The 24,677-nt window shown below is 36.0% G+C and overlaps 1 protein-coding gene across 1 annotated transcript; it reads left to right on the plus strand.

The window, feature by feature from the left end:
* The first annotated feature begins 3,967 nt into the window (after positions 1-3,967).
* LOC147390843 (rab GTPase-activating protein 22-like) lies at positions 3,968-21,724 on the plus strand. Its single transcript, XM_086459350.1, has 5 exons — positions 3,968-4,565; positions 16,852-16,987; positions 17,135-17,184; positions 20,111-20,164; positions 20,341-21,724. Exons 1-5 carry the CDS (start codon positions 4,432-4,434, stop codon positions 21,572-21,574), a joined length of 1,608 nt encoding a protein of 535 aa, XP_086315476.1. The 5' UTR covers positions 3,968-4,431; the 3' UTR covers positions 21,575-21,724.
* Positions 21,725-24,677: the final 2,953 nt, after the last annotated feature.

The following is a 24,677-nucleotide window of genomic DNA, read 5'->3' on the forward strand; positions in this document are numbered from 1 at the left end:
ATTGTAGAATCTAGGTTTATACCAACGGTCACATAGGTAGTTACAAAACCTATTAATAATAGTCATGTGGACAAAAAATTGTTAACAGTTGCAATACATTTTCCAAGTGTTATGTACCTCTTCAAAGAGGTGTATTAAATGTTAATATGTGTAGTGCCCTTTTCAACAATCATGTACGTCTATGAATAGGTGTTTCAACTGTCATGTTTCTTCTATTTACAGTCTATCCTGTTGGGCTTTGTGGAGCCTAGTTATATTTTGATCCGGTTGACGACCAGACCCGATCGGAATAATGTTTGCGTGGTATTTTGATGGGATATTTTTTGAGGCTTAATCCATGGAGTGGAGGCTTGGGCCGATAGGCCCAAGCCGGAGCGCTCATGGATAAGCCTCTTGGGGGCCCAGGGGGCAACGCCCCCGGGAAAAATTTTTGGGCTCGTTTTGTAACCCATTGTGTATCTTGTGCGCAGTATATAGAAGCCGTTTTTGGTGATTAGGGTTTCTTTTTAAGGTTTTGGTTGTCGTCTTTGAGACTTGAGCCGCACTTTGTAATTCTTCTTGAAATAGTGAAATCTCTACAACTCTGTGGACGTAGGCAAATTGCCGAACCACGTAAATACTGTCTTGTGCGTGTGATTGTTTTTTTTTTTCGACGTGTGTGTTTTTCTTTTTTCTCTATTTCTTGTTTCTCACAGGTTGGGAATTTCGGGTTGAATTCCTTACATATCCCTCATTGCATTTTTTACACAATTTTTCTTGATCATTTTGCATACTAGTTTAATAAAGAGAGAAAGAGAGAGAGAGTCATAGTTGTTTCATTGTTCTTGTGGTTTGAAGTTCTACTATCACAAAAAGGAGAACATTATGTCTTAGAAGACAATCGCCAAAGACCGTGAGCACAAGCGCGGGGTGAATATTGTCTTCAAGATATAGAGTCAAAATCTAGTTTCGATATTTCTGTTTTTTCATACACACCATTGTAAGTGTTTTTTTATATCATATTTTAATTTAGTTTCCATTGAATATTGTTTACTTGATTCTTTAATAGATAAAATATACTGTCAAATTAAATAAAAATTAACAAATCTTCAGGAGTGGGTTTTATTGAAGGAAATGGGATAAAGGGAGGGGAAAATTTTATGAAGGATATGAGGCATGTAAATCACTATGCTAAATAATAGATGATAAATGTTTCCACTCCACTGAATATTATTAGATTATGACGAATCTACCTTTAATATTTAATATAACGTCATATTTCAAAAGAGTCGAGATCCAGTATGGTGTCCCTTTCCTATATACATATGAAAAAGTGTCTACGTGGCACATTTGAATTGGAGAACATATACATTGGACTGCACACATGACTTGGCTAGGAGCCCAAGGTGATTTAAACTCTAGCCGAAGCATGCCACATAAACACATTGCTTATTTTATAGGAATGGGACATCGTATTGGATCCTAGGTTCTCTCAAAATTTGCACCAATAATAAATAAAATTTGACACAAGTTTTTTTTTGGCTAACCGAGTGTCCGGGCCAGCTTGCGCGCACCACGACTAATCTCGGGGATGACTACCACAACAACCCACCACCATGGTCCCCCAGTTAAATCATGAGAAAAACCCAAAAGGGGAATCGAACCCGTGACGTGCGCCTAACCCACACTTCACGTGCTCACCCTTACTACTTAGGCAACCCATGGGTGGGTAATTTGACACAAGTTTTTTGATAATGTCTCTTAAACATCAATGAATGCACGAGAATATTATTTTATTGATAAAATGCGACAATAATATAATATTACCACAAAGACCCCTAGAAAAATGATTTTCTCATAATGAAGAAAAACTCCTAATATTATTCTATCACGATTACCCTAGCTGCAAAAGGGGGTCTTAAGTTCAAGTCATGACCACCCACAACAATTTATCTTGATTTGCTTGGTATGTGTGGTTTGTGGGGGTATTGCATGTACTTGAGGGAGTTGGGTGAGATATGGTGTTCTAGGAGTTAGTTGCCTTGCCATTGTTAGTCAAGATACTCCCGTCATAAAAAAAAATGACAACTCTTTGTTATAATATTTATGGATAAAAATAAAACACCCACTTGCATTTTCTAAGGAAATATTTCATTTTCTTGGAAGTTAATTTTTCTCAAAACTATTTCTCTATCATTGCACAAATCCTTTATTTTATAATATTTCTGGATAAAAAAAATACCCACCAGCATTTTCTAAGGAAATATATCATTTTCTTCAAAATTATATTTTCTCAAAAATTTTCTCTACCATTGCACAATCCTTTATTTTATGATATTTCTATATAAAATAAAACACCCACCAGCATTTTTTAAGGAAATATATCATTTGTTGGAAATTAATTTTTCTCAAAAATATTTTCTCTGCCATTGCACAATCCTTTATTGAAACGTATTATAATATATTGTCGATGCCTCTCGTTGCCTCATCCATCTTAGATCTGTTCATTGATTCGAACTTATCACATTCTGTCTTTTAAGTTGTATTCTTTGACTATAGATGCTGACTGTTTTTTGACTCTCAAATCTTATCCAACAGCTTTTGATTTATTTATATGAATTGATTTTACCCGAATGCCCTTGTTGTATGAGTGACAAGGACTAAAGTGGAAAAAGAAAGAGACGTAACTATCGCCGTGGAAAGAAAACTGCCAACGAGAGCAAGGAATAGGGTATAAAAAGCTTTTTAAATGACTAAACTACCCTTATTCAAAATTTTCTAATAAATACATGTCCCTATTAGGGTCATACCAATTATTTACTTGAGAATTTTTTATTTTATTTTTATTTTTTATTTAGAGTTTAGCAATTCTCATCAATGGCATGAAACCTTAATGGTTCTCATTTATGACTTTAAAAAAAAAATGCTTGGATATGATCATCAGACACCTAAACAATTTGGCTGATAAACTCAAAATCAAAAAGATTTGTAACAAAATAGAAACAATGTTATTTTCTCCCAATTTGCAATATTTTTTTTATTGCATAATGTATTGTCCTTTGAAATCAAACAAATTTATTCAAATTGGATAGAGATTTGGATTTGTAACATTAGTCCATACTTTGAATGCTTATAAATTCATAGTTTTCCACGCTTCTACAATATTTAATGCACATTTTATTGGTAGGTATAAGATACTTGGATTTTATGATCAATGACAACAATGGAGAGTTGTACCCTTTCAAAGTGAACATTAATAGTAAATTTATGACTTTTTTATTTTGACTCATAAATGAATTCTAAAAGACTAATGATATTTGAATTTGATTTTTTTTTTTTTTTATTCACTCGATTTGTACTCGATTGATATGGGAAATGCACAAAACCATAGAAAATAATCAATGGTTTTGTGCCCTTGCCATGCCAATTGAGTGAAAAAAACGAGTGAAAAAATTATGACTCATTCTAAAATTCAAACTAAACAAAATGTCTCCTACCTTTGTCATAAACCTCCGTCGTGATTCATGTCCATGCCTGGTTTCAAGTCCTTGTTTCAACACCTTATTGATCCATCGAGACGAAAAATTAGTTTACAAGTTATATGGCATTCTTTTGGGTCCATCAATCATCAGTTGTGATCTATCTATAAAAAATCAATTCAATTGGTTATTGTTTTAGTTGAAATTCATAGATCAAACAATTGATTGGAAAAGTATAACATCAGCTGACCCGAAATTATGTGTTACATGGCATTTCTTCGGATATATGGATCATCCAATTGTCAAAACCCCAAGAGTTCGCCACCAATGTCTAATTACTAAGAGAGCATTTTAGTAAATAATTACAAATCAAAGGGCATTTGCTTTTTATCATTATAAAATAATAAATAAAAGTGATCCTAAAGATCAGGCTGCCTAGAGATACGTGTAGCTTCTCTATTCCATCACTCTTTGAACTCTTCGATTCGATCTGCTCTCTCTCATCTCGGTCTGGCCCCTACCTACACCTAGAGAGAAAAAGTAGAGACAAGCAGAAAGATTAAAGAGAGAGAGAGACAAAAAAAATCTCTCTAGAGTCTAGGCTTTAAAAAGAGAGAGAAAGAAAAGCAGTTGGGTTTCAGTTGGTAATGGTGGAGGAGACACTGCGCGTGTTGTTAGTAACTCTTCTGGTTCTAGCACTGTCGATGTTCTCTGGTGGTAATTATAGAAGAGAAAAATCATTGTTCATCGAAGGCAGAATTTGCAGAGTTGTTGTTGGTGGTGGTGATGGAGCATTAATGGTGGTAGGAGGAGAGGAGGATTGTTGTTGTTCTTCGAATGTTGGAGTAGAAGTTACAGTGACGGCCATGGCTGGCCACGCCTTGGCCGCCACAAATCATCTACTCTAGTAGGTAAAAAGAAAACCGAAAAACGAAGAAATCCTAGAAATTTCGTACAAAAAGCCCTAAAATAAATGAGATCTCTTCGACGAACTCAGACTTCGTCGTCCTCTTCGTCATCTTCATGGATTCACTTGCGATCGGTTCTTTTCGTTGTTGCATCTTCTTCCTCCTCCTCTTCTTCTACTTCTTCACCAGTTCTAGATCGGTAAGTCGCTCTCTCGATCTCCATCTCGATTGTCGTTTGCTTTCGATTTCTTAAATTTTTAGTGTTTCTGACTTCGGATCTGATCTTGAAGGATTGGATATAATGCTAATCTATCAATCTTTTGTTTGTATAGTTTCTCTTTTGATTCTAGGTTTCTCCTTAAGATTTTTGACTCGATTGCTGTTTATTTGGATGGAAGATCAGTGTTTTTTTTCTTAATATTTCTGTTGATTTCTTAACATTTCTCTATCGCTATCAATCTTCAATTAGTTATAGTTTCTTTTCTGATTCTAAGTTTGTTTTCGTTAATTTTTTTTTTTTTTTTGGTCTCGGTTGCCGATCGTGTTTGCTCTTTATTGCTATTGATTTGTACGGAAGTTCAGTGTTTTTTTTCCCTCTTAATATTTCTGTTGATTTTGGAATTTGTTTATTTTTATAGCTCAATTTTATTTTTTGGCTGAGCGTTTTCGATCCATTTGTTGTTGTTTGGTTTTGTTTGAATCAGATCATGTGTTTCATGTTGCTAGATGGAAGAGAAGTGTAGTGTTTTTGACTGTTTACATTTGAGGGATCTCACTATAGAATTTTCATATTGAGAGGTGTTATAGGACCTAAAAATTGAATTTATAAAAAAAAAGAGTAGGACCTAAAAATGCCAATCTATCGAAATAAGTACTATATTGATAATAATTTTGGGAAAAATGGGCAAGTGATGGAGAGTTACTAAGAAGGATTTTTGTAATCAGGGTTTCAGTTCTGTTCAAGAGTACTGATCCAATAATAAAGTTAATGGTTGGATAAAAAAGATTGTCACAACTAGAACACAAGTCTCAACATAGGTTTCCACTAATTCTTGTTGTTAGTCTTGATTTTGGTGTATTAAGTCTGAAACCCTTGGCAATTCCTTCTTATGGTCTTAGGTATTACATTTTTCTTATTCTCTTTACTTCAATGAAAGTCGTATTAGGTGTGATTCATTTTGAGTATGAGATATTCTGTAACGTGCTTCTAATTATTCTATACTTATGGTCTAATTATGTTTGAAACTAATGGATGTTATTTCTTGTAACCAATTGTCGTAGCTCTTGATGTGAATTTTGACAAACCCCTAAATCTTCACTCCATTATATTGGAGTGCCGACAACAGAAATGATCACTAGATACAGTGAATCAGGGCAAGGAATTTGATTGGAACACTAGTTTCCTAATGGATGTGTTGCATGGATTTGGCCAAGCAAAACAAGTATCGCGAGTTGGGACATGTTGACGCACATTCAAACATGGATCAATTTTAACTTGGATTTTCTTTAAAAAAAATTAGTTTTTAAATATTAAAAAAATTAGTACAGATCAAGTTAGGGAGGGGGAGATGTTTTACTTCAGTTGTTAACATCTTGTTTTTTTTGTTGGGATGGTAGCAAATGTATTTGTTTGAGTCATGTTGGAGTGATCTCAAGATTGTACCTCATATTACACATCCTAACGTGAAAGTGTGTAGGAACCGTAAATGCTTTTTGACTCATATCTTGATGAAAGCATCTATGGTTCTATCCACTTTCACGTTAGGAAGTGTGATATGAGGTACAATCTTGAGGTCACTTCTTCAGCATTATTCTATTTGTTTTTGTTTCCTTGGGACCTGTAGACAATAGAAAGGGGTGGAGGGGGTGATGGATAAGTGGTTTATTTTAGGAGATTTTGATTTTAAGGTTTAAAATTAGTTGTTGTGGATCTCAAGGGCCATTATGTGATGCTTCATTTTATCTATAAGAGATTCGATGACACTTTGATGTAGGGTAGAATATACACACACACACACACACACACCTCGAGTTTATGTTAAAATTCTGGTTCTAGGGTGAGTAATGAAGATTCTCTATATCGAGCAAAATAGACTAGAAACTTTAATCGAGGTTGGAGATTGATGGAAATCAATCGCAAACACTAAAATTAAGAACCAATATTGGGCTCTTATTTAAAAAAAAAAAAAAAAAGAAAAAAGAAAAAAGGGAAGAATAATCTCTTCTTTTATTAATCAATCTTAAAAAAACTTGCTTTACTGAATTTGTTTATTGGAGCTCCTTACATAGATATCTCCACAACAACTAAGAAACCTTTTAAAGTACTAAAAAGTAACTTCTTAATCTATCTATAACATATTGCTAACCTTCTAATCCTCTTAGAACTCAATTTGTACATCTAAAAGGACTTATAATTATAACCTAAAGAATAAAAACGAATTTTAAACATAAAACAAATTATAAACTCATTAGGAAAAGAAACTTTCTAAAATTGAAATAAAAACTAACTAGGAGTACTTAAACAACTTAAAAATAAAAACTCAATAAAAAAAGGAGTCCTAAGAAAAGTTGGACTAGGTCTTGAGGTTTGGTCAAAGATTGGATTGAGTTGACTTGGTTTTGACTTACTTGACTCAGTCAATGTTGCTAATGTCTTTCTTTTGCACGTCTTAACTCGATCATAGCTATTGAGATAAGTGTCAACAAACCTATCTACATCACACTTTATCACTAATGTTAGCATTGATATGGGAGGGAACCTGAAGTGTTGATCATAAACACATTTCCCGCTCTCCATCATTGTCATCATCATCAAAGCCTTGCCCCAAAATCGGTGTTAGTTGAAGGAATCCAATTTCTCTATTCACTTCATTCCAAAGTCACGTCTTCTGTAATTCAAATGTATCCATATCCACTACTACTACCACTACCTCAATCCACGTCCTTTTTGGTGATAAACAAGTGTGCTTTTGCATGGGTTTACTCAGTGGAGGATCCAATATTCTCTCTTCTCATCCTTATTTTTATTATTGGAATGAATGAAATATATTAAACACATTACAAATATACACTTAGTACCCAAATTCCTTTTTCATTTTCTATTTTTCTTGTGCCAAAGCCAACTCCTTGCACCCGTGTTAATGACAATCATACCAGTACTAATGCGACATAGCCTAAGGGCAAATAGAGTGACGTGTTTATAGTGAAGCAAGTAATACTTCTTTTTTGAAGTTTGGAATTTGAATAACTCTCTTGGTCTTGTGTTGCATTTCTGAATGGGAGCATATGGGAGTCCTTGATTAGGTCATAGGATGCATGTTGAAGCTATTTATTTTGTGATGTGTTGTTCTTTTGACTACACTCACAAAAATATATCAATTCATAAGCCTTTTCTGATCGCCTTTAGCCTATTAATTCTTCATCCAATTATAAGTGGCTCCATGTTCATTAGAGATTTTATGTTTAGGTCGTGTAGGAGGAAATATAACAAAACGATGTGCATTCTACATTGAGGATGCATTTGATTGGACATTCCTACATTTAGGAATAATTTGATAAATTCTTTGTTGAATGAACTAGTTTAACCTTGTTCTTTGGTGATAAAACTATATTTTTAATTAACTTTGATTGATTCATATGCCATCTATAGAAATCTAGGCTAATGGAGAAGAGGGGAGAAAAAGAAGAAAAAATAGAGGAGAAGAGATATGAGAGAGTCTTGTTCTCTGCCCATTTATATTAATTTTGGTTGAAAGACAAATATGCCCTTTTTTACAATAATATAAATTCTAACACTCCCCCTCAAGCTAGAGCATACAAATCAAACATACCTAACTTGTTACAAAACTTAGAAAATAACCCCTTAGACAAAGTCTTGGTGAAGATATCATCAATATGACCATCCAACCTTAAGTGCGGAGTAGAAATCTGATTACTCATAACCAAGTCTCTAATGAAATGACAATCCACTTCACTATGCTTAATCCTCTCATGAAACACTAGATTACTAGAGATGAATTTATCAACTTGGTTATCACAGAACATATGTATAGGTTTAGGCACATACAATCCCATCTCTTGAACCAATGACCTAACCTATATCATCTCAGCTGTATTATGAGCCATAGCTTTATACTCGGCTTCAACATTAGAACGAGCTACTACAATTTGCTTCTTACTCCTTTGAGTAACCAAATTACCTCCTACAAAGGTACAATACCCTGAGGTAGATCTCTTGCAAGTGCAACTACCGGCCCAATCTGCTTATGAAAAACCTGTAACTGTCAATTCTTTAGATGGTCTATATGATAGCCCAATGTCTGGTGCATTCTTGAGATATCTTAGAATCCCGATCAAAGTGTCCCAATGCAGTTGGTGAGCATGCATAAATTGGCTCACAACATCTACTGCAAATGTAATATCTGGTCTAGTCATTGTGAGATAAATGAGCTTACCAACTAAGCGTCTATATCTTCTAGGGTCATTGAATAACTCTCCATGTTCACTATAAAGCTTGACCGAGCAGTCCATAAGAGTATCCACAAGCCTAGAACCAAGCACACCAGTCCCAAACATCAAATCCAACACATATTTTCAGTTTGAAAATTTAAAATAAAATTTGTGTAAAAACTTAGGTCAATTAAGACCCAAACCCCGGCTTGAGCCCAGCCCGATGTGTGTGTGTTTATTAAAAGAGCAAGATGTGCGACGCCGGCTCACACACACTAAGGAAATTCGAAGGTTGAATCCAAATTCCAATTGAAACCCATTAGAACCTTGGGTTTCTCTCTTGGGCCCCCACGTGTGCGTGTGAGCCCACCCACTACCTTTACTAACTTCAAGGCTATTAAAAGCACATGACTATAAGAGTTGCATTCCAACTTTTTTTCTAGTCGATGTGGGACTAATCTAATACAAGAAAAAACAACACAACTACAACTACAACTCGAAAAAACAAAAAACATAAAGTGAAAAAACAAAAAAACAAAAAATGGGTTGGGTTTACACCCAAGGGTTTTTATCTAAAAAATATTAAAGGGTTTTCAAATTCATCCTCTAAAATTCCAACAATTCCCTACATGAATGCAAAAAGCGCAAAAGAAATAATATATATATATATATATATATATATATATATATATAGGGTTGGGTTCCATAAGACACACAAAGCTACTCATAAAGCTACAACGCTTTTGTCTTATATGGTTAAAAAGATTCGGAATAGGCTGATTTTTTGTGAGGATGATCTCTATGGTGAGGGGATCATCCTTGCAAAAAATCATCCCATTCCAAAACTTCTAACCCCATCAAAAGTGATTTACAAAAATTGGACGGTCTAAAATTTTTCAACTTGTAAATAGGGGGCTAGAAGTTTCATAATAGGCTGATTTTTGGCAAGGATGATCTTCTCACCATAGAGATCATCCTCACAAAAAATCAGCCCATTCTAAACATTTTTGCCCATACAAGACAAAACACGTTGTAGCTTTATGAGTAGCTTTATGTGTATACGGATCCTAATCCATATATATATATATATATATATAGATAGAGAGAGAGAGAGAGAGAGAGAGAGAGAGAGAGAGAGAGAGAGAGAGAGAGCACTTTTAATCAATCATGTTTAATAATAGGTGTCTTTTGGACTTGAATCTTACCTAGTATATATATGGGTTGTGTTCCGTGTACATTTATCTCTACTCATATCTCCACAACTGAGCTCAGTTGTTAGATCGTGCTTGATCTAACGATTGAAATCTGTTTTTCGTTTAAGTTATAAATTTATAAGTTTTTTATTTTGCCCTCCTTTAAAAAGAGTTATTTAGTTTCACATTCCGCAATCACTTAAAACCCAAAACAAAACAGAGACTTTGTCTCTAACGAACAATAAAAAAAAAGAAAAAACTCTAAAAAATTGATTCACATCAAAGTCATCCTCTTGGCCTCTCCCTTCTCAGCTCAATCCTCTCTGCCGCCATTAATTGTGCATTGAAAGTTTTGGAGAAGATCGTGATGAATATCGAATCTGAAAGTTGTTCAAGATTTGATCTTAAGATCTCCCCTGTCTATCGATCCCTTCTCTTCTTTAGATTTGTCTAGAGCTTCAAAGGGCCTATGATTTTCGGAGGCTTGACAGAGTCCGCCATTATTGTGCATTGAACCCATGTATACTTGAGAAATCAGATCTGAACCGTCATTAATGGTGGATTAAACCTGTGTATAGAATGGGTTTATTTTCTTTTTCTTTTTTCAAAGTGAACCTGTAATGCTTAATACAAGAGAAACCAGATTTGAACCATTCCATATGTAAAGAATAGGTCGTTCTTCCGTAGAGAAACGAAGAAGACGAAGTTGAAGAGGAGGATCAGTTTTATGGGGAGGTAAAACTAATTTTGAAACTTTTATTTGGTAAGAAATTTTTAATCTCGTCCGTTGATTTTCGTTTAATCCAACGCTCCAAATGAGTTGTGGAGATATGAGTAGAGATAAGTGTACACGAAACGCGACCCTATATATATATATGGAGAGAGAAAGAGAGCACTTTTAATCAACCATGTTTAAGAATAGGTGTCTTTTGGACTTGAATCTTACCTAGTATAAGTCTATCAGATTTACTAGTCAGTCAGTTGACTTTAAGCCTTGAACTGTCAACTTTAGTATAAATCTAAACAGTAGACTACACACAGATTAATTAACCAACTGTTAGGTTCTTTCAGTGGTGTTCATTTTGTCCCTAAACAAAAACTTGGTGTCATGAGTGCTTTAAAGAGTTTAGTCAATACTCTCAAATAAATGGCCCATTTCTATACTCATTTAGTTGTGCCTTTGAGAAGTATCCTGTTATACTTCATTTTTACAAGTATATGCAACATTAAGAAGTTATATTTCAACATTTCTTCTTTTCCAAGAAACACTAAACACTTCATAGGAATGGACTAGAAACAAACATGTGTTCTATTAGTGCTTTATTTTAAATCACATTCAACTGATTTTTCCATTGAACCTAGATCTTGGGATTTCTAGTCAACTAGGTTGAGTTTCCATTGAAGTGACTTTTAGTCAATAGGCTTTAGTCCCATTCTCCTTGAAGTAGAAGTAACCAACTCTCTAGATAATCCTTTTGTTAAAGGAACCGCTAAATTTTCCTTAGACTTTACAAAGTCAATGGAAATAATCCTATTAGACTTCTTATTACTATAGTTTGCATTTATAATTTAGAAATTCATCAAATGGATGTAAAAACTGTATTTCTAAATAGAGAACTTGATGAAGAAATATATATGGATCAACTTGAAGGATTTGTAATTAATGGACATGAAGATAAAGTTTGTAGATTAGTTAAATCCATGTGTGATTTAAAACAAGCACTAAAATAGTGGCATGAAAAATTTGATAATGTAATGATATCAATGGATTTAGAATCAACGAAGTAGATAAGTGTGTTTATTATAAAACTATAGTTGATTCTTATATATGTAAGATGACATACTTATTTTTGGATCTAATCTTAATGTTGTGTATAAAACTAAGAGATTGTTGTCTATAAATTTTGACATAAAAGACTTGGGTCTTGTTGATGTAATTCTTAGAATAAAAATTTCTAAAAATGCTAATGGATTTGATTCATCTCATTCTCACTATATTGAAATGTTTTAGTTGGTTTGATTGTATTCCTGCAAAAACACCTTTTGATTAAAATTGTAAATCGATGAAAAATGTAAGTAAAGGTAATTCTTAATTAAAATATTCTCAAGATATTGGTTGTTTAATGTATATTATGAGTTGTACAAGGCCAGACATTGCGTATTTGGTAAATAGGCTAAGAAAATACACTAGCAACCCAAGACATAATCACTATGAAGTTTTAGTAAGAATCATGAGATACTTAAAGTATACCATGAGTTATAGGCTGCAATATAATAGGTACCTTGTTGTTTTGAAAGGATACAATGATGCCAATTGGATATCAAACTCGAAATAGTCGAAATCCATTAGTTGCTACTTATTTTCACTTGGAGGTGCAACAATCTCATGGAAATCCACCAAGCAAACGTGTATAGCTCGTTCCACCATGGAATCTAAGTTTATTGTTATAGACAAGACCGGTGAAGAAGTTGAGTGGCTTAGGTTTTTTTTTGTTAACATTTCGATTTGGCCTAATCTAGTATCTACTAAATCTATTCATTGTGACAACCAAGCTGCCATTGCGCTAAAAACAATGTGTATAATGGAAAATCAAGGCATATTAAATGGAAACACAACTATTCTCTAATGGGATTATTTCTATTGATTTTGTAAATTCTAAGGAAAATTTAGCAGTTCTTTTAACAAAAAGATTATTTAGAGAGTTGATTACTTCTATTTCGAGGAGAATTGGTCTAAAGCCTGTTGACTAAAAGTCACTTCAATGGAGATTCAACCTAGTTGACTAGAGATCCTAAGATTTAAGTTCAATGGAAAAATCAGTTGAACGTGATTTAATAGAAAGCACTAATAGAACACATATTTGTTCCTAATTCATTCCTATGAAGTGTTTAGTACTGCTTGTAAGAGAGGAAATGTTGAAGTATAACTTTTTAAAGTGAAGTATAACAGAGTACTGTTGAGTGTATATTTTCCTCTATTCTCGGGTGAGTCACATGCCAGTTAATCCCCGTGACCCTTTTATATTCATAGTTCTCCCTTTCTCCAACAGATTGGTATTTTGGAGTAGTTGGTTGGTTAGCATGGTATCAAAGCGTTGGTTTGTATAGGTCACGGGTTCGAATCTTTCCACCCTTATGGGTGAGAGGGAGTGTTGAGTGTATATTTTCCTCCACTCTTGAGTAATTCATACCCCAGTTAAGCCCCATGACCTTCTTATATTCATAAATCTCCCCTTCTCTAATAGATCAATTTTTTGGAGTAGAGTTGGTTGGTTAATAAGTACTTCTCATAGGCACATGTAAATGAGTGTAGAAATGGGCCGTTTCTTTGAGAGTTTGGGCTAAGCTCTCTAAAGCACGCACGACGCCAGGTTTTTATTCAAAGCCAAAATGAACACCACCGAAAGAACTTGATTGTTGGTTGATCAATCTGTGTGTATAGTCTATTGTCTAGATTTACACTAAAGTTAGCAGTTCAAGGCTTAAAGTCCATTGACTGACTAGTAAATCTAATAAACTTATAGTAGGTAAGGTTCAAGTCCAAAAGACATTGAAACATGGTTGATTAAAAGTGCTCTCTATATTTTTCTCTCTCTCTCTCTCTCTCTATATATATATATATATATATTTGCGTTTTCTACATTCGTGTGGGGGATTGTTGGAATTTAAGAGGGTGAATTTGAAAATCCATTAATATTCTTTGGGTAAAGACCCTCGAGTATAAACCCAACCAACCTTTTGTTTTTTTGCTTTTTCATTTTATGCTTTATAATTTTTGCTTTTGGAGTTGTAGTTGTGTTGTGTTGTTTTATCTTGTGTTGGATTAGTTCCGCATCGACTAGATGAAGAATTGGAATGCAACTCCTATAGTTATGTGCGTCTAATAACCTTGAAGCTAGTAGAGGTAGTGGGCGGGCTCCTATAGTTATGTGGTTCCACTGGGTTTCAATTGGAATTTGGATTTAACCTCTGAAATTCCTTAGTGTGTGTGCGCTGGCAACGCGCATCTTGCGCATTTAATAAACACATACACACGCACGCTAGGCCAAGCTCGGGCTTGGGTTTTAATTGACCTAAGTTTTTACACAAATTTTGTTTTAAAATTTTTAGCTGAATTTTTAAATTGTTTTGTCCTCTGTTGGTGTTTATTTATGGTGTCCATTCATCTTCCTTATTCGTGTTTGTTTTGAACCAGTATTATAGAGAAACACGAACAAAGGGTTCTGTGACTGTTTGGACAACCACCTTTCTTCTATTTAAATCTTTTGTTTAGTTAGTTTTAAACACTTAACTATCAATTCAAATTATTTCTTTTGTTCTTTGTTTGATATATTGCATTATAATATTATTGCATTGAGAGAGCACTCAATTAATCGAGTTTGCTGTAACGTTTCAAATCGAAGTACCCCCTTTAAGCGTGGGTTGTTGTATCCTAGAGAGCGGACGCCTACAAAACTATGGTACTGTAGCAAGAGCGAAATTCACTTTAGGACAGTGCTTCATGCATGCCTTAATCATTAATTATAGATAAGTATTCATTTTTTACATTCAGTTATGAAATCAGATTTTATTTGTCTTCTTCACACACTTTTCTTAGAAACCAATACCTTGTTTCCAACAATCTAAGCTAACGCACATATGACAAATTAAAAGGGAAATTAGGTATATACAAGCTAGACAGTGATATAGATGGAATGGGACAGATGATTCCTACTTCAGAAACAAGTCTAGTAGAGCCATCAACTAGGAAAATAGTAGACTTAGAACGAAACTGGGAAAAGAGACAAGGTATACTAGACAAATGGGCACTAGCTTTTGAGTCAATCACCCAGGTAGATGGTGGTGATTGGGCAACCATAAGAGCATAATTACCTGTGTTGGGAAGCATGATTGTATTGGATGTACTAGGTGAGGCATAGAAACTCTTAAAAAGCTAAGCCATCTAGGCAACAAGATCTCCCTGCTGAATCAGCATAGACGAAATAGTAGACAATCCAGTCTATTGAGATTCTTTTGTAGCTTGATTGGCCCAACTAGGCTTACCCTACTTGTCCCAGTAGAAACCCTTAGTATGACCACCGAAGTCACAATATGTGCACTTCATATTACTGTTAGTGCCTCTGCCAACATTACAACCACCACGACCTCTGTGGCCATCACCATGACCACTAGGATTACCACATCATCTACCACCACTGTGAGGGTTGCTTGTGGTGAGAGCGAAGGATTCTTTACCAATTGGGGATGAAGAACCCGAAGCCACAGATGAGGTATGTGTAGCCTGTACAACTCGAGAAAAGGCATTGGCAACTGTAGGTAAAGTCTCGCGAGCCAATATTTGACTCTTAATAGGTTCAAATTCGGCATTCAATCTAGACAATTTTTGTAGTATAAAATTCTTCACGTTGTTTTTTTTTTTTCTTTTTAGAGACCTCGAAGAGTGTTGTAATAATACTCACTAACATGCTTCCCGTTCAGCTTTATGGTTAACATAGATTCCTAGATCTTATAAATTCTGGAGAATTTCATTCATTAGAATACATCTCCTTTACAGAATCTAAGATGGCCTTAGCTGAAGATTGCGGCATTGATCACTGGCTCCATACTAGCCAAAAGCCAACTCATAACCAAGATATCTCCACTCACCCAATCTTCATAAAATTTATCATCTTTAGTTAGAGGATCAGAAGTGATATGTTTCAGTTTCTTCTTCACGGTTAACACAATTATCATGGAGGATGATCATTGAAGATAATTTGTGTTATTCAGTTTAACTGCCGTCACACAGGCACTAACACCAGAAGTAGTAGATGCCATAAGAAATAACTCAACTCACAAACCACAAATAGTTGAAGTCAAAAGCCAAAATTTTTTTTTCCGAAAACTTAACGGATCACTAAATGAACAAAATAAAGATGGAGGATGATAGGGAATGACCCTAGGAGTGGTGAGGAATGACCCTCTTTCTTCAATATATTATAGTTTTCAAAAAAAAATCAAAAACCCAAAAGTTAGGATTTCGGCCTCCAAACTTTGAACTAACTCCAATCGTGTTGAAAATTCAAACTAACACTACCAAGCCAAACCTTAAATATAGGTATAGATTTGAAGTAAATTCCAATAAACCCTAGAACACAAGGTTTTTTTCACACTAAGATAAAAACCAAGAGAAAAAATAAAATTGAAGGAAGGAAGAATATGAAAGGAAGAACCCTAGATCTCTATCTTAGATTAATGTTCTAATACCATGTAGAAATCTAGGTTAATGGAGAAGAAGAAAAATAGAGAAGAGATATGAGAGGGAGGCCTCTCTCCCTATTTATATTAATTTTGGTCAAAAGACCAATATGCCCTTTTTACAATAATATAAATTCTAACACCATCCTTACAAATTCATTTAATATTTGTGTACACCATATTCATTTATACGTTGTGGCATTCCCTACACTTTTATTTGTCCATGCATATAGATTCTTCATTTTTATCAATCTATTTTTCAGGCAATGTGTTGTACCATGAGATCGTGACTGGCTGCTTGTAGACTTTTGATTTATGCTAGGAGTTTCTATTTGGAGAAATTCCCAGACTACTGCTATGGGACATGTTAATATCTGGCATGCTTGGTTGGTTTGACACATTGCAAAGCAGCTTTGAGGTCTTGGGTTTAAGTCTTGCTTACCCATTAAAAAAAATATGGCATGCAATGGCAACAAAATTCTGTTGCTTCTTTTAACATAATTAATTTTGTATCTCTTGGCTGTTCATGTATCATTCCTTTCAGTTGTATTATTGGTATCTTATTTGTTAGAGAATTGATCGTGATTTCGGGCCCTTCATTTTCAGGGGTAATCTTAAATCACCATGGTCCCGTAGGAGAAGAAAACATGCTCTTTCGCCTCGGCAGTGGAAGAACATATTTACCCATGATGGAAAACTTCGTGGTAGTGGAGTGAAGTTTCTGAAAAAAGTTCGCAGTGGAGTGAGTTACTAATTTTAGTTGACCCATATGTTAATACTTCTAAAAAAGTTATCAATTGATAATTTCATATTGCTTTGTCTCAGATCCCTTCTACTGTCTGTATTTGTTACTGTTATTGGGGTTTCATTCCTCTTATTTCTGTCGCAGGGTGTTGATCCAAGCATCAGGGCTGAAGTTTGGCCGTTCCTCCTTGGAGTGTAAGCATTTATTAGAGATGTTAGACCTTTTGATTATCGCCATGTATCTGAAGAGATAATCTTGCAAGTTTACCGCCATGTATCTGAAGAGATAATCTTGCAAGTTTATTTTCCAGCATTCATGATACCCTTTTCTCCACTTCAATTCTTCGTTATCATCTCCATGCCATGTATTCATTTCATATTTTAGTTCTTACAATATGACCATGTTGTAGTTTATATTTGAGCTTATCACTACAAAATCTTTTTAATCACTGCCACTAGAAGAAATGTGGACATCAGTATTTTAAGGAATATACAATATTTGAGAGATGATGTTTGGCTACAGCTTATATGTATGTCAAGGTTAATTACTTAAATAACGGATGTAAAAAAATTCTTTAGTTAATTTGGTGAGTAATAGGAAAACAGACGTGATAATATGATGCCCCCCTCTGACACACTTTCCCCTACGCCCCCATCACAGAACCGTAGATCATTTGCCTCGAGATACACAAGAGAAGAATTATGGTTATTCGTATCCCGAGACAAATGATCTACGGTTCTGTGATAGGGGTGTATGAGGGTGTGTGTCAGAGGGGGCATCAGAAAATCATTACTCGTAGGAAAATCTTTTTTTTTTTTTTTCAAAGCGCTGCCACTAGAAGAAATGTGGACATCCATATTTTCAGGAATATACAATATTTGAGACATGATGTTTGGCAACAGCTTATATGTATGTCAAGGTTAATTACTTAAATAACGAATGTAAAAAATTCTTTAAAGTTAATTTGGCGAGTATTATCAGGAAAAAAGAGATTCAAAGCAACTATATTGATGTTATTAAGGATATATGTTTGTTGGTGTTATATCATTGTTACACCAGTTGGTGGTGAGATGAGGTATTTGTATCTAGTGTTTTTAAAGGCATAAGCCTTGAGACACGCCTCACGCAGAAGGACATTACTCTGAGGTGCTAGAAAAAATGTTGAAACAGCCAGGGCACATACCTCAGACCAAGAGGCGTTGGAAAGGTGCATACTTACTATGAGCCATGGCTGAGGCATACGCCTCACATGCTAGTTTTTTTTTTTTTTTTTCTTATCTTTTTCTTTTTAAAACTATATATTAAAAGCATCTTCTGTGTTCTTTTCTTTTGTCTCTGTTGTTGCTGGCATGCAACATAATTGGAGCACTTAGAAATAAATTTGAACATGAAATAGTAATAAATGTGAAGAAAGTTGTTGACTTGATTTGCTTCATAAATAATATTTAGTTATATTTTTTCAATAAATATAAAGTACTTATTTAGTGCAAAATCTTTCAATTATTTAAATATGAAATATTTGTTCCTTACTGAAATATAAATAATGATTTTTAGTATTATTGTTAATGTGGGATTTAAACCTTGGAATTCAATTATGAGGATTTGAAACTTGAAATTTGGAAATATGAGGAGGCCGGCTCGTTGAGGTGGATGAACTATTAGACTAGAAAAGACAATTAGAAGTGAATATTTTGGAATAACTTCAACAGGAGATAAAATAAAAGGAAGTCATTTCACATGGCTTGCGCATGTGCAAATAAGTTCAATAACAGCACTTGAGGAGGTGTGCTTTGTTGCTAGTCGAAGCCTCTAAACAAGCAGAAGGAAGGACGGAAATGGCACTAATGGAAAATATATGAAGGAACGTGCCTTGGCTAAAGATGTAGTTTACGAGAGTTAAATGGTGAAAAACAATTTATGTTGCCAACCCCAGTAATTTCATTTAAGTTATAAAAGATGGTAATGAACAAAATTTCTACTTTAGTTCCTATGTCATCTTCTTTGTATGGTCTTTGGTTTCCCGTGTTTCATATTTATTTTCTATGTTTAAGCTGAGCGCTAGTTAATAAATTCACTGCAGTCATGCTTCATTGAACGCAAAATAGAAAATCTACCATAGGTTTGAGGCTGTGGTTATTAAACTAATGTTCCAAGTTTACTTGAGCAAGCTCACGACAAAGATATATTCAGCACATGCATGTGCGTCCTAACGACTATATTGGCATGTACTGTGGCCGTTGGTGGTAATCAAAGTTGGTTGCTGCTAGGGTTGAAGTTGTTGATCTTTGCCTGACTGATATAGCTGAGTAGAAAAATTCTGCTCACACCTGGAGTTATTTGACCGCACTTCTGTTTGGGCTTTCTGGAATATGGCTTGTGTGTGTTGGCAGATCTTTTTTAAGCCACTTCAATGATAGGTTTCGAAAACTCGTGACTGGGTATTGATTAGGCCATGCACTTATATATATATATGGGAAATGTTCAACACCCTAAGCTTTACCCTACACTTTAACAAACGTGTTTTGTCCTACATGGGTTAGAAGTTTTGGAATGGGCTGATTTTTGGTGAGGATGATCTCTATGATTAGAAGATCATCCTCACCAAAAATCAGCCCATTCCGAAATTTTTAGCCCCATGTTTACAAGTTGAAAAATCGTGGACCGTCCATTTTTTGTAAATCATTTTTGATGGGGTTAGAGTTTTGGAATGAGCTGATTTTTGGTGAGGATAATCTCCTCACCATAGAGATCATCCTCACAAAAAATCAGCTCATTCCAAAACTTCTAACCCATGTAAGACAAAACACGTTTGTTAAAGTGTAGGGTAAAGCTTAGGGTGGGGAACGGGACCCATATATATATATATATAATTTTTTTTATAAAAAGAAGTGTACACTGTACTGTCCAAATTTGGGTCACCTGTGATAATCTCACTTATTTAGAACAAAAATTAATGTACTTGCTTGTTCATATGAACTTTGTTGTACCTGTTATTTTCTGTTTTGTGCCATCCTTCCAAGAGAGCATGTTATTTAAGTTGTCTCAATGTTTTATTTAATGTTTGTAGTTTTTACCAAACATGTCCGATATATTTGATTTTGAGTTGCTATCGTTCTACAGCTATGACTTGGACAGTACACAGGAAGAAAGAGATTCCATCAGAAATCAGAAGAGGTACTATCATCAAGTCTCGTTAACCTTATTACTTATTTGAATCTATTATTTCATGAGCTGACTCCAAATATTTTGAATAAACCTTTAGTTTGTGGAACTCCATATTCTTTATGTAGAGAGCTCAGCAACTCATCTTATAACTCCAAACATTTGGGCTTTCCATTTACTTGATACAGAAAGGAATATGAGAACTTGAGGAGACAGTGCAGGCGACTCCTGAAGTGCGGTGGTGAGAGTTTTAATTTTAAGGAAACTAGTGGAGCCAGCAGCAATGGCACGGACTCTCCAGATTCTCCTGGCTCAGACGACGTGGTTAGTGCTAGGGAGTCCCTCTCCACTGAGGGAGAGAGCTTAGAGGATGATGACTTGGGCACCCCTGTTCATAATAGAGGCCTTCATGGCCCCAAATTATTGGCCAAGGAAGACAATGATCAGAGTGGAATTACACATGTGGATGCCTCTACAATTGACACCGATTCATCCGATTCAGACTCCTCTGTTGAAGAACCTGACAACATTGACGTGGAAGGTAATGGGGAAAATGATTCTAACAATCCTACCAAGAATGATTCTTCCATCTCCAACATGGCAGGTGGGTTCAAAGCTCACATGGGTGAAGATTTTGCCACGTGGCAGAGAATCATCCGTGTCGATGCTGTTCGTGCCAATTCCGAATGGGTTGTCTACTCCCCGACCCAGGCTGCGGTGTTAGAGGGAAGGGCACAACGGTCAGCTGAGGCCGTCGGACTGAAGGACTATGATCACCTGGAGCCATGCAGGATCTTCCATGCAGCTCGCCTGGTTGCCATCCTTGAAGCCTATGCACTCTATGATTCTGAGATTGGGTACTGCCAAGGAATGAGTGACCTTCTCTCCCCAATTATTGCTATAATAGAGGACGATCATGTAGCGTTTTGGTGCTTTGTGGGGTACATGAGGAAAGCCCGACACAATTTCAGACTTGACGAGGTGGGAATCAGGAGGCAGCTTAACATTGTGTCGAAGATCATAAAATCCAAAGACTCCCATCTCTATAGGCACCTGGAGAAGCTCCAGGCCGAGGACTGTTTCTTTGTTTATCGAATGGTGGTGGTCCTATTCAGAAGAGAACTTAGTTTTGAGCAAACGGTGTGTCTTTGGGAGGTGATGTGGGCAGACCAGGCCGCTATAAGAGCCGGGATCAGCAAGTCTGCGTGGGGTAGAATAAGGCAAAGGGCTCCACCGACTGATGATCTGTTGCTCTATGCGATTGCTGCGTGTGTCTTGCAGAGGAGGAAATTGATCTTGGAGAAGTACAGTAGCATGGATGAGATCATAAGGGAATGCAATAGCATGGCTGGGCAATTGGATGTCTGGAAGCTTCTAGATGATGCTCATGACCTGGTGGTGACCCTCCATGACAAGATATAAAAGTTCCCCAATCTGTGAGTCTCCTGATATTCTTCCCCCATTTGTGTATGACGATGTCTTTACATTGCTTGTAACAACATCTAACAAGCATTCCAAAAAAAAAAAAAAAATGCAAATTGATAATTTAATTCAATGTACTTTTCCCCTTTTCAAGTTTTGATTTGAATGGTGGTGGCAAAAGAAGAAGAAAAAAAAATTGAGAAAACTAAGATCGTGAGAAGTTGCTGTGAGTTATAGAAAGGGTAAGGCTGGGGTGACATTGGGATTTACTGTGATTCTCACATTTCTGACGTGGAGGTGCACACGTAACAGTAGATGTTTTTTACTCGTATCTTGAAGAAACACATCCATGATTATCCTTATATAGAAACCCCAGTTGGGCATTCCCAACCAAATTACTTCAGGTAGTTCATTCTGTAATGGAATATTGCCAGCGGATAATTAAGTACCTCTACACGTTTTGGTGAACATTTGAGATGGTACCCTATGTTTTTTCATTGATGACATTTTTTTTTAATCTTAAATTTTCTCTTGTAAAGAGATTTAAATGCCATTGTGAGTCATAAATTTTGTCACCTAGAGTTTAGGTGTAACTCGTCCTGGAGTCACCCAGGAACACCCATGTAACATTATGTAAGACTCACTTTGAAGTCATATCAGTCCCATGTCAGGGCATATCTGTTAGTTTAGTGGCATTTATGTAATAAGGGAGTATGACCGATCTCCATTTTTTATGTTTCCTTCTGAAAATTTAGGAAAGACTTAAGCGTATTCTTTGTAGGAAGGGTGTTTAGTACTTCCTAATCCTCGGCTTACACCTACATTGACTCGAGCCATCACGCTAAGCTACGTGAAAGTCTCGCGTGTCATAGGATCATTTATTGTAGTGTAACACACCTTATTGCTTTTGTAACGTGTTACCCCGTGTAATATATCAACAAAATTGCCTCTAGGTTTTGCCTCATGTTGTTTCGTTTTCTTGTTTGTTTGTTACGTTGGTGGTGTACGATTATTTTTACAAGCTTGCTTGTGAACTAGCACTTCCTTGTGTCGTACGACCTTATTTCGAAAGAATACGGCCGTGACAGTTGGTATCAGAGCTTAGTTGTTAGAGTACAGTTGGTAGTCAAACCACATTGATTTTAGGTTTATGTTGGTTTCATCACCAAGCTCTTCCCCCAGTTTCCATTTAGTTCACGCGAACAATGGCAAGAGGAGAAAAAAGTACCATAAATCATCTGCTCCAATCACATCACCACCACTTACAAACAATGAACACACTGAGCTACTTGAGGATAAGATAGCTCAGTTATCAGGTCTCGTTAATGGTATTGTGCAATTATATGGTCGTCAGAATACGTTGGAAGAAGAATCCGTGACTCTCAGAGCTAAAGTAGTTGACCTCGAGGAAGATACCCGAGGATCCCTAGCCAACTTATAAGAACAGATCCCGGAGCTCACTACGAAGGTAGGTCTCCTTGTCAGAGCCGTCAGTAATTATCAACCTACCAGTAGTGATACTTTTCCCTAGCGCTTGCGAGTCCCCAAGCCATGTACCTTCAATGGTGTTCACAATGCGAAAGAGTTCGAGAATTTTCTGTTCGATATGGAATAGTACTTTTGTGCAGCTCGTCCAGATTCAGAAGAGGTAAAGATAACAACTGCTTTTATGTATCTTGTAAGTGACGCCAAATTATGATGGCAAACAAAGTATACCAAGATAGAAAGTGACTAATGTTCCATCGATACATGGGAGGACCTTAAAAGGGAGTTGAAGCACCAGTTTTTATCAGAGAACGTGGAGTTCATTGTCCGTAGAAAGTTAAGGCTACTTTACCAGACATGTACAGTTCACGATTACGTCAAATAGTTTTCCGCCTTAATGCTTGATATCCGTGACATGTCAGAGAAAAATAAGATATTCTCATTCCAAGAAGAGCTCAAGCCTTGGGTTCAGATGGAGCTCCAAATGCAACGTGTGCAAGATCTCGTGTCTGTAATTCCTGCAGCTGAGCTGTTGACAGATTATACTCCTGCTGAAGGGAGCCAACAGATTGTACACCCTCACTTGAAAGGGTACTTGTAGCAATATGAGCACACCAAGAAGTCTTTGAATGGTAAGAATGGAAGGCAAATACACAGTTCTAGTCAGGGATCCCAACGGAATTCCTCCCATTCACAAAGCAGAAGTACCTCTCCAATCAAGTATCGTCACAGGCATATGTGCATTTTGTTTGGTGAGCCACACAAGACATATAAGGGCCCTAAGCGAGTCAAACTGACTGCATTACTAGCTTCTCAAAGTGATCTTAGTCACGAGAGTACGAGTAGGTGAGATGAAAATTCTCCTCACATGGGAACAATGCATATGTTGAATGCAATGAAGTAAACATCTGAAACTCAAAAAATCGTCAACGGAAGGGTCTTATGTATGTTGATATGGAAACTGGTGGCAAGACCACCCAGGCAATGGTTGATATAGGAGCTATACACAGTTTCATTACCCTTACAGAGACGAAGCGTATCAATATCCGTTCAAGTCGCATAAAAGCTGTAAACTCCCAAGCCACTCCTATCTAAGTTTCGACCAAGTCAATGTCCGTCAAGATAGGTACATAGAAGGGTAAGCTTGATTTACTTGCAGTTCCACTCGATGAATTCAGAGTTGTCATTGGGATGGATTTATTGTGATAGAACATTATTGTACCGATATCATTCGCCAACACATTGGGCATGCTAGGTGAATGTCTAAGTTTCATTCCTGTCTCCACAGGCAAGGAAGAGGGAAAGTTGATTGCAGCCCTTTAGCTGAAGAAATAGTTGAAGAAAGGAGAGCAACCATACATTGCTACTCTACGAGTTGAACCTGAAGAATATGACCATAGTTCAACTCCCACACAGGTTACACAAGTATTGACAGAAGTTGATGACGTGATGCCGAATAAGCTTCCGAAGACACTACAGCCACATAGGTTGATAGATTATCAAAATGAACTGCTACCTGGTACCATACCTCCAAGATTAACTGAGTTGTGCAAGCAACATTATTGGTTCTCACAACACTGTGTCGATTATTGAGCGTCAAAGAAGATCACCATCAAGA

The sequence above is a fragment of the Akebia trifoliata genome, chromosome 11 (assembly GCF_017979445.1).
Source record: "Akebia trifoliata isolate Shusen 1 chromosome 11, ASM1797944v1, whole genome shotgun sequence".
Taxonomy (NCBI): domain Eukaryota; kingdom Viridiplantae; phylum Streptophyta; class Magnoliopsida; order Ranunculales; family Lardizabalaceae; genus Akebia; species Akebia trifoliata.

Bases quoted from the DNA above. Each gene is read 5' to 3' on its own strand.
- LOC147390843 (XM_086459350.1), top strand. From the start codon at position 4,432: ATGAGATCTCTTCGACGAACTCAGACTTCGTCGTCCTCTTCGTCATCT. The intron at 4,566-16,851 runs GTAAGTCGCTCT...CTTCATTTTCAG, and splicing joins TCTTCACCAGTTCTAGATCG to GGGTAATCTTAAATCACCAT. The intron at 16,988-17,134 runs GTGAGTTACTAA...TTTCTGTCGCAG, and splicing joins TGAAAAAAGTTCGCAGTGGA to GGTGTTGATCCAAGCATCAG.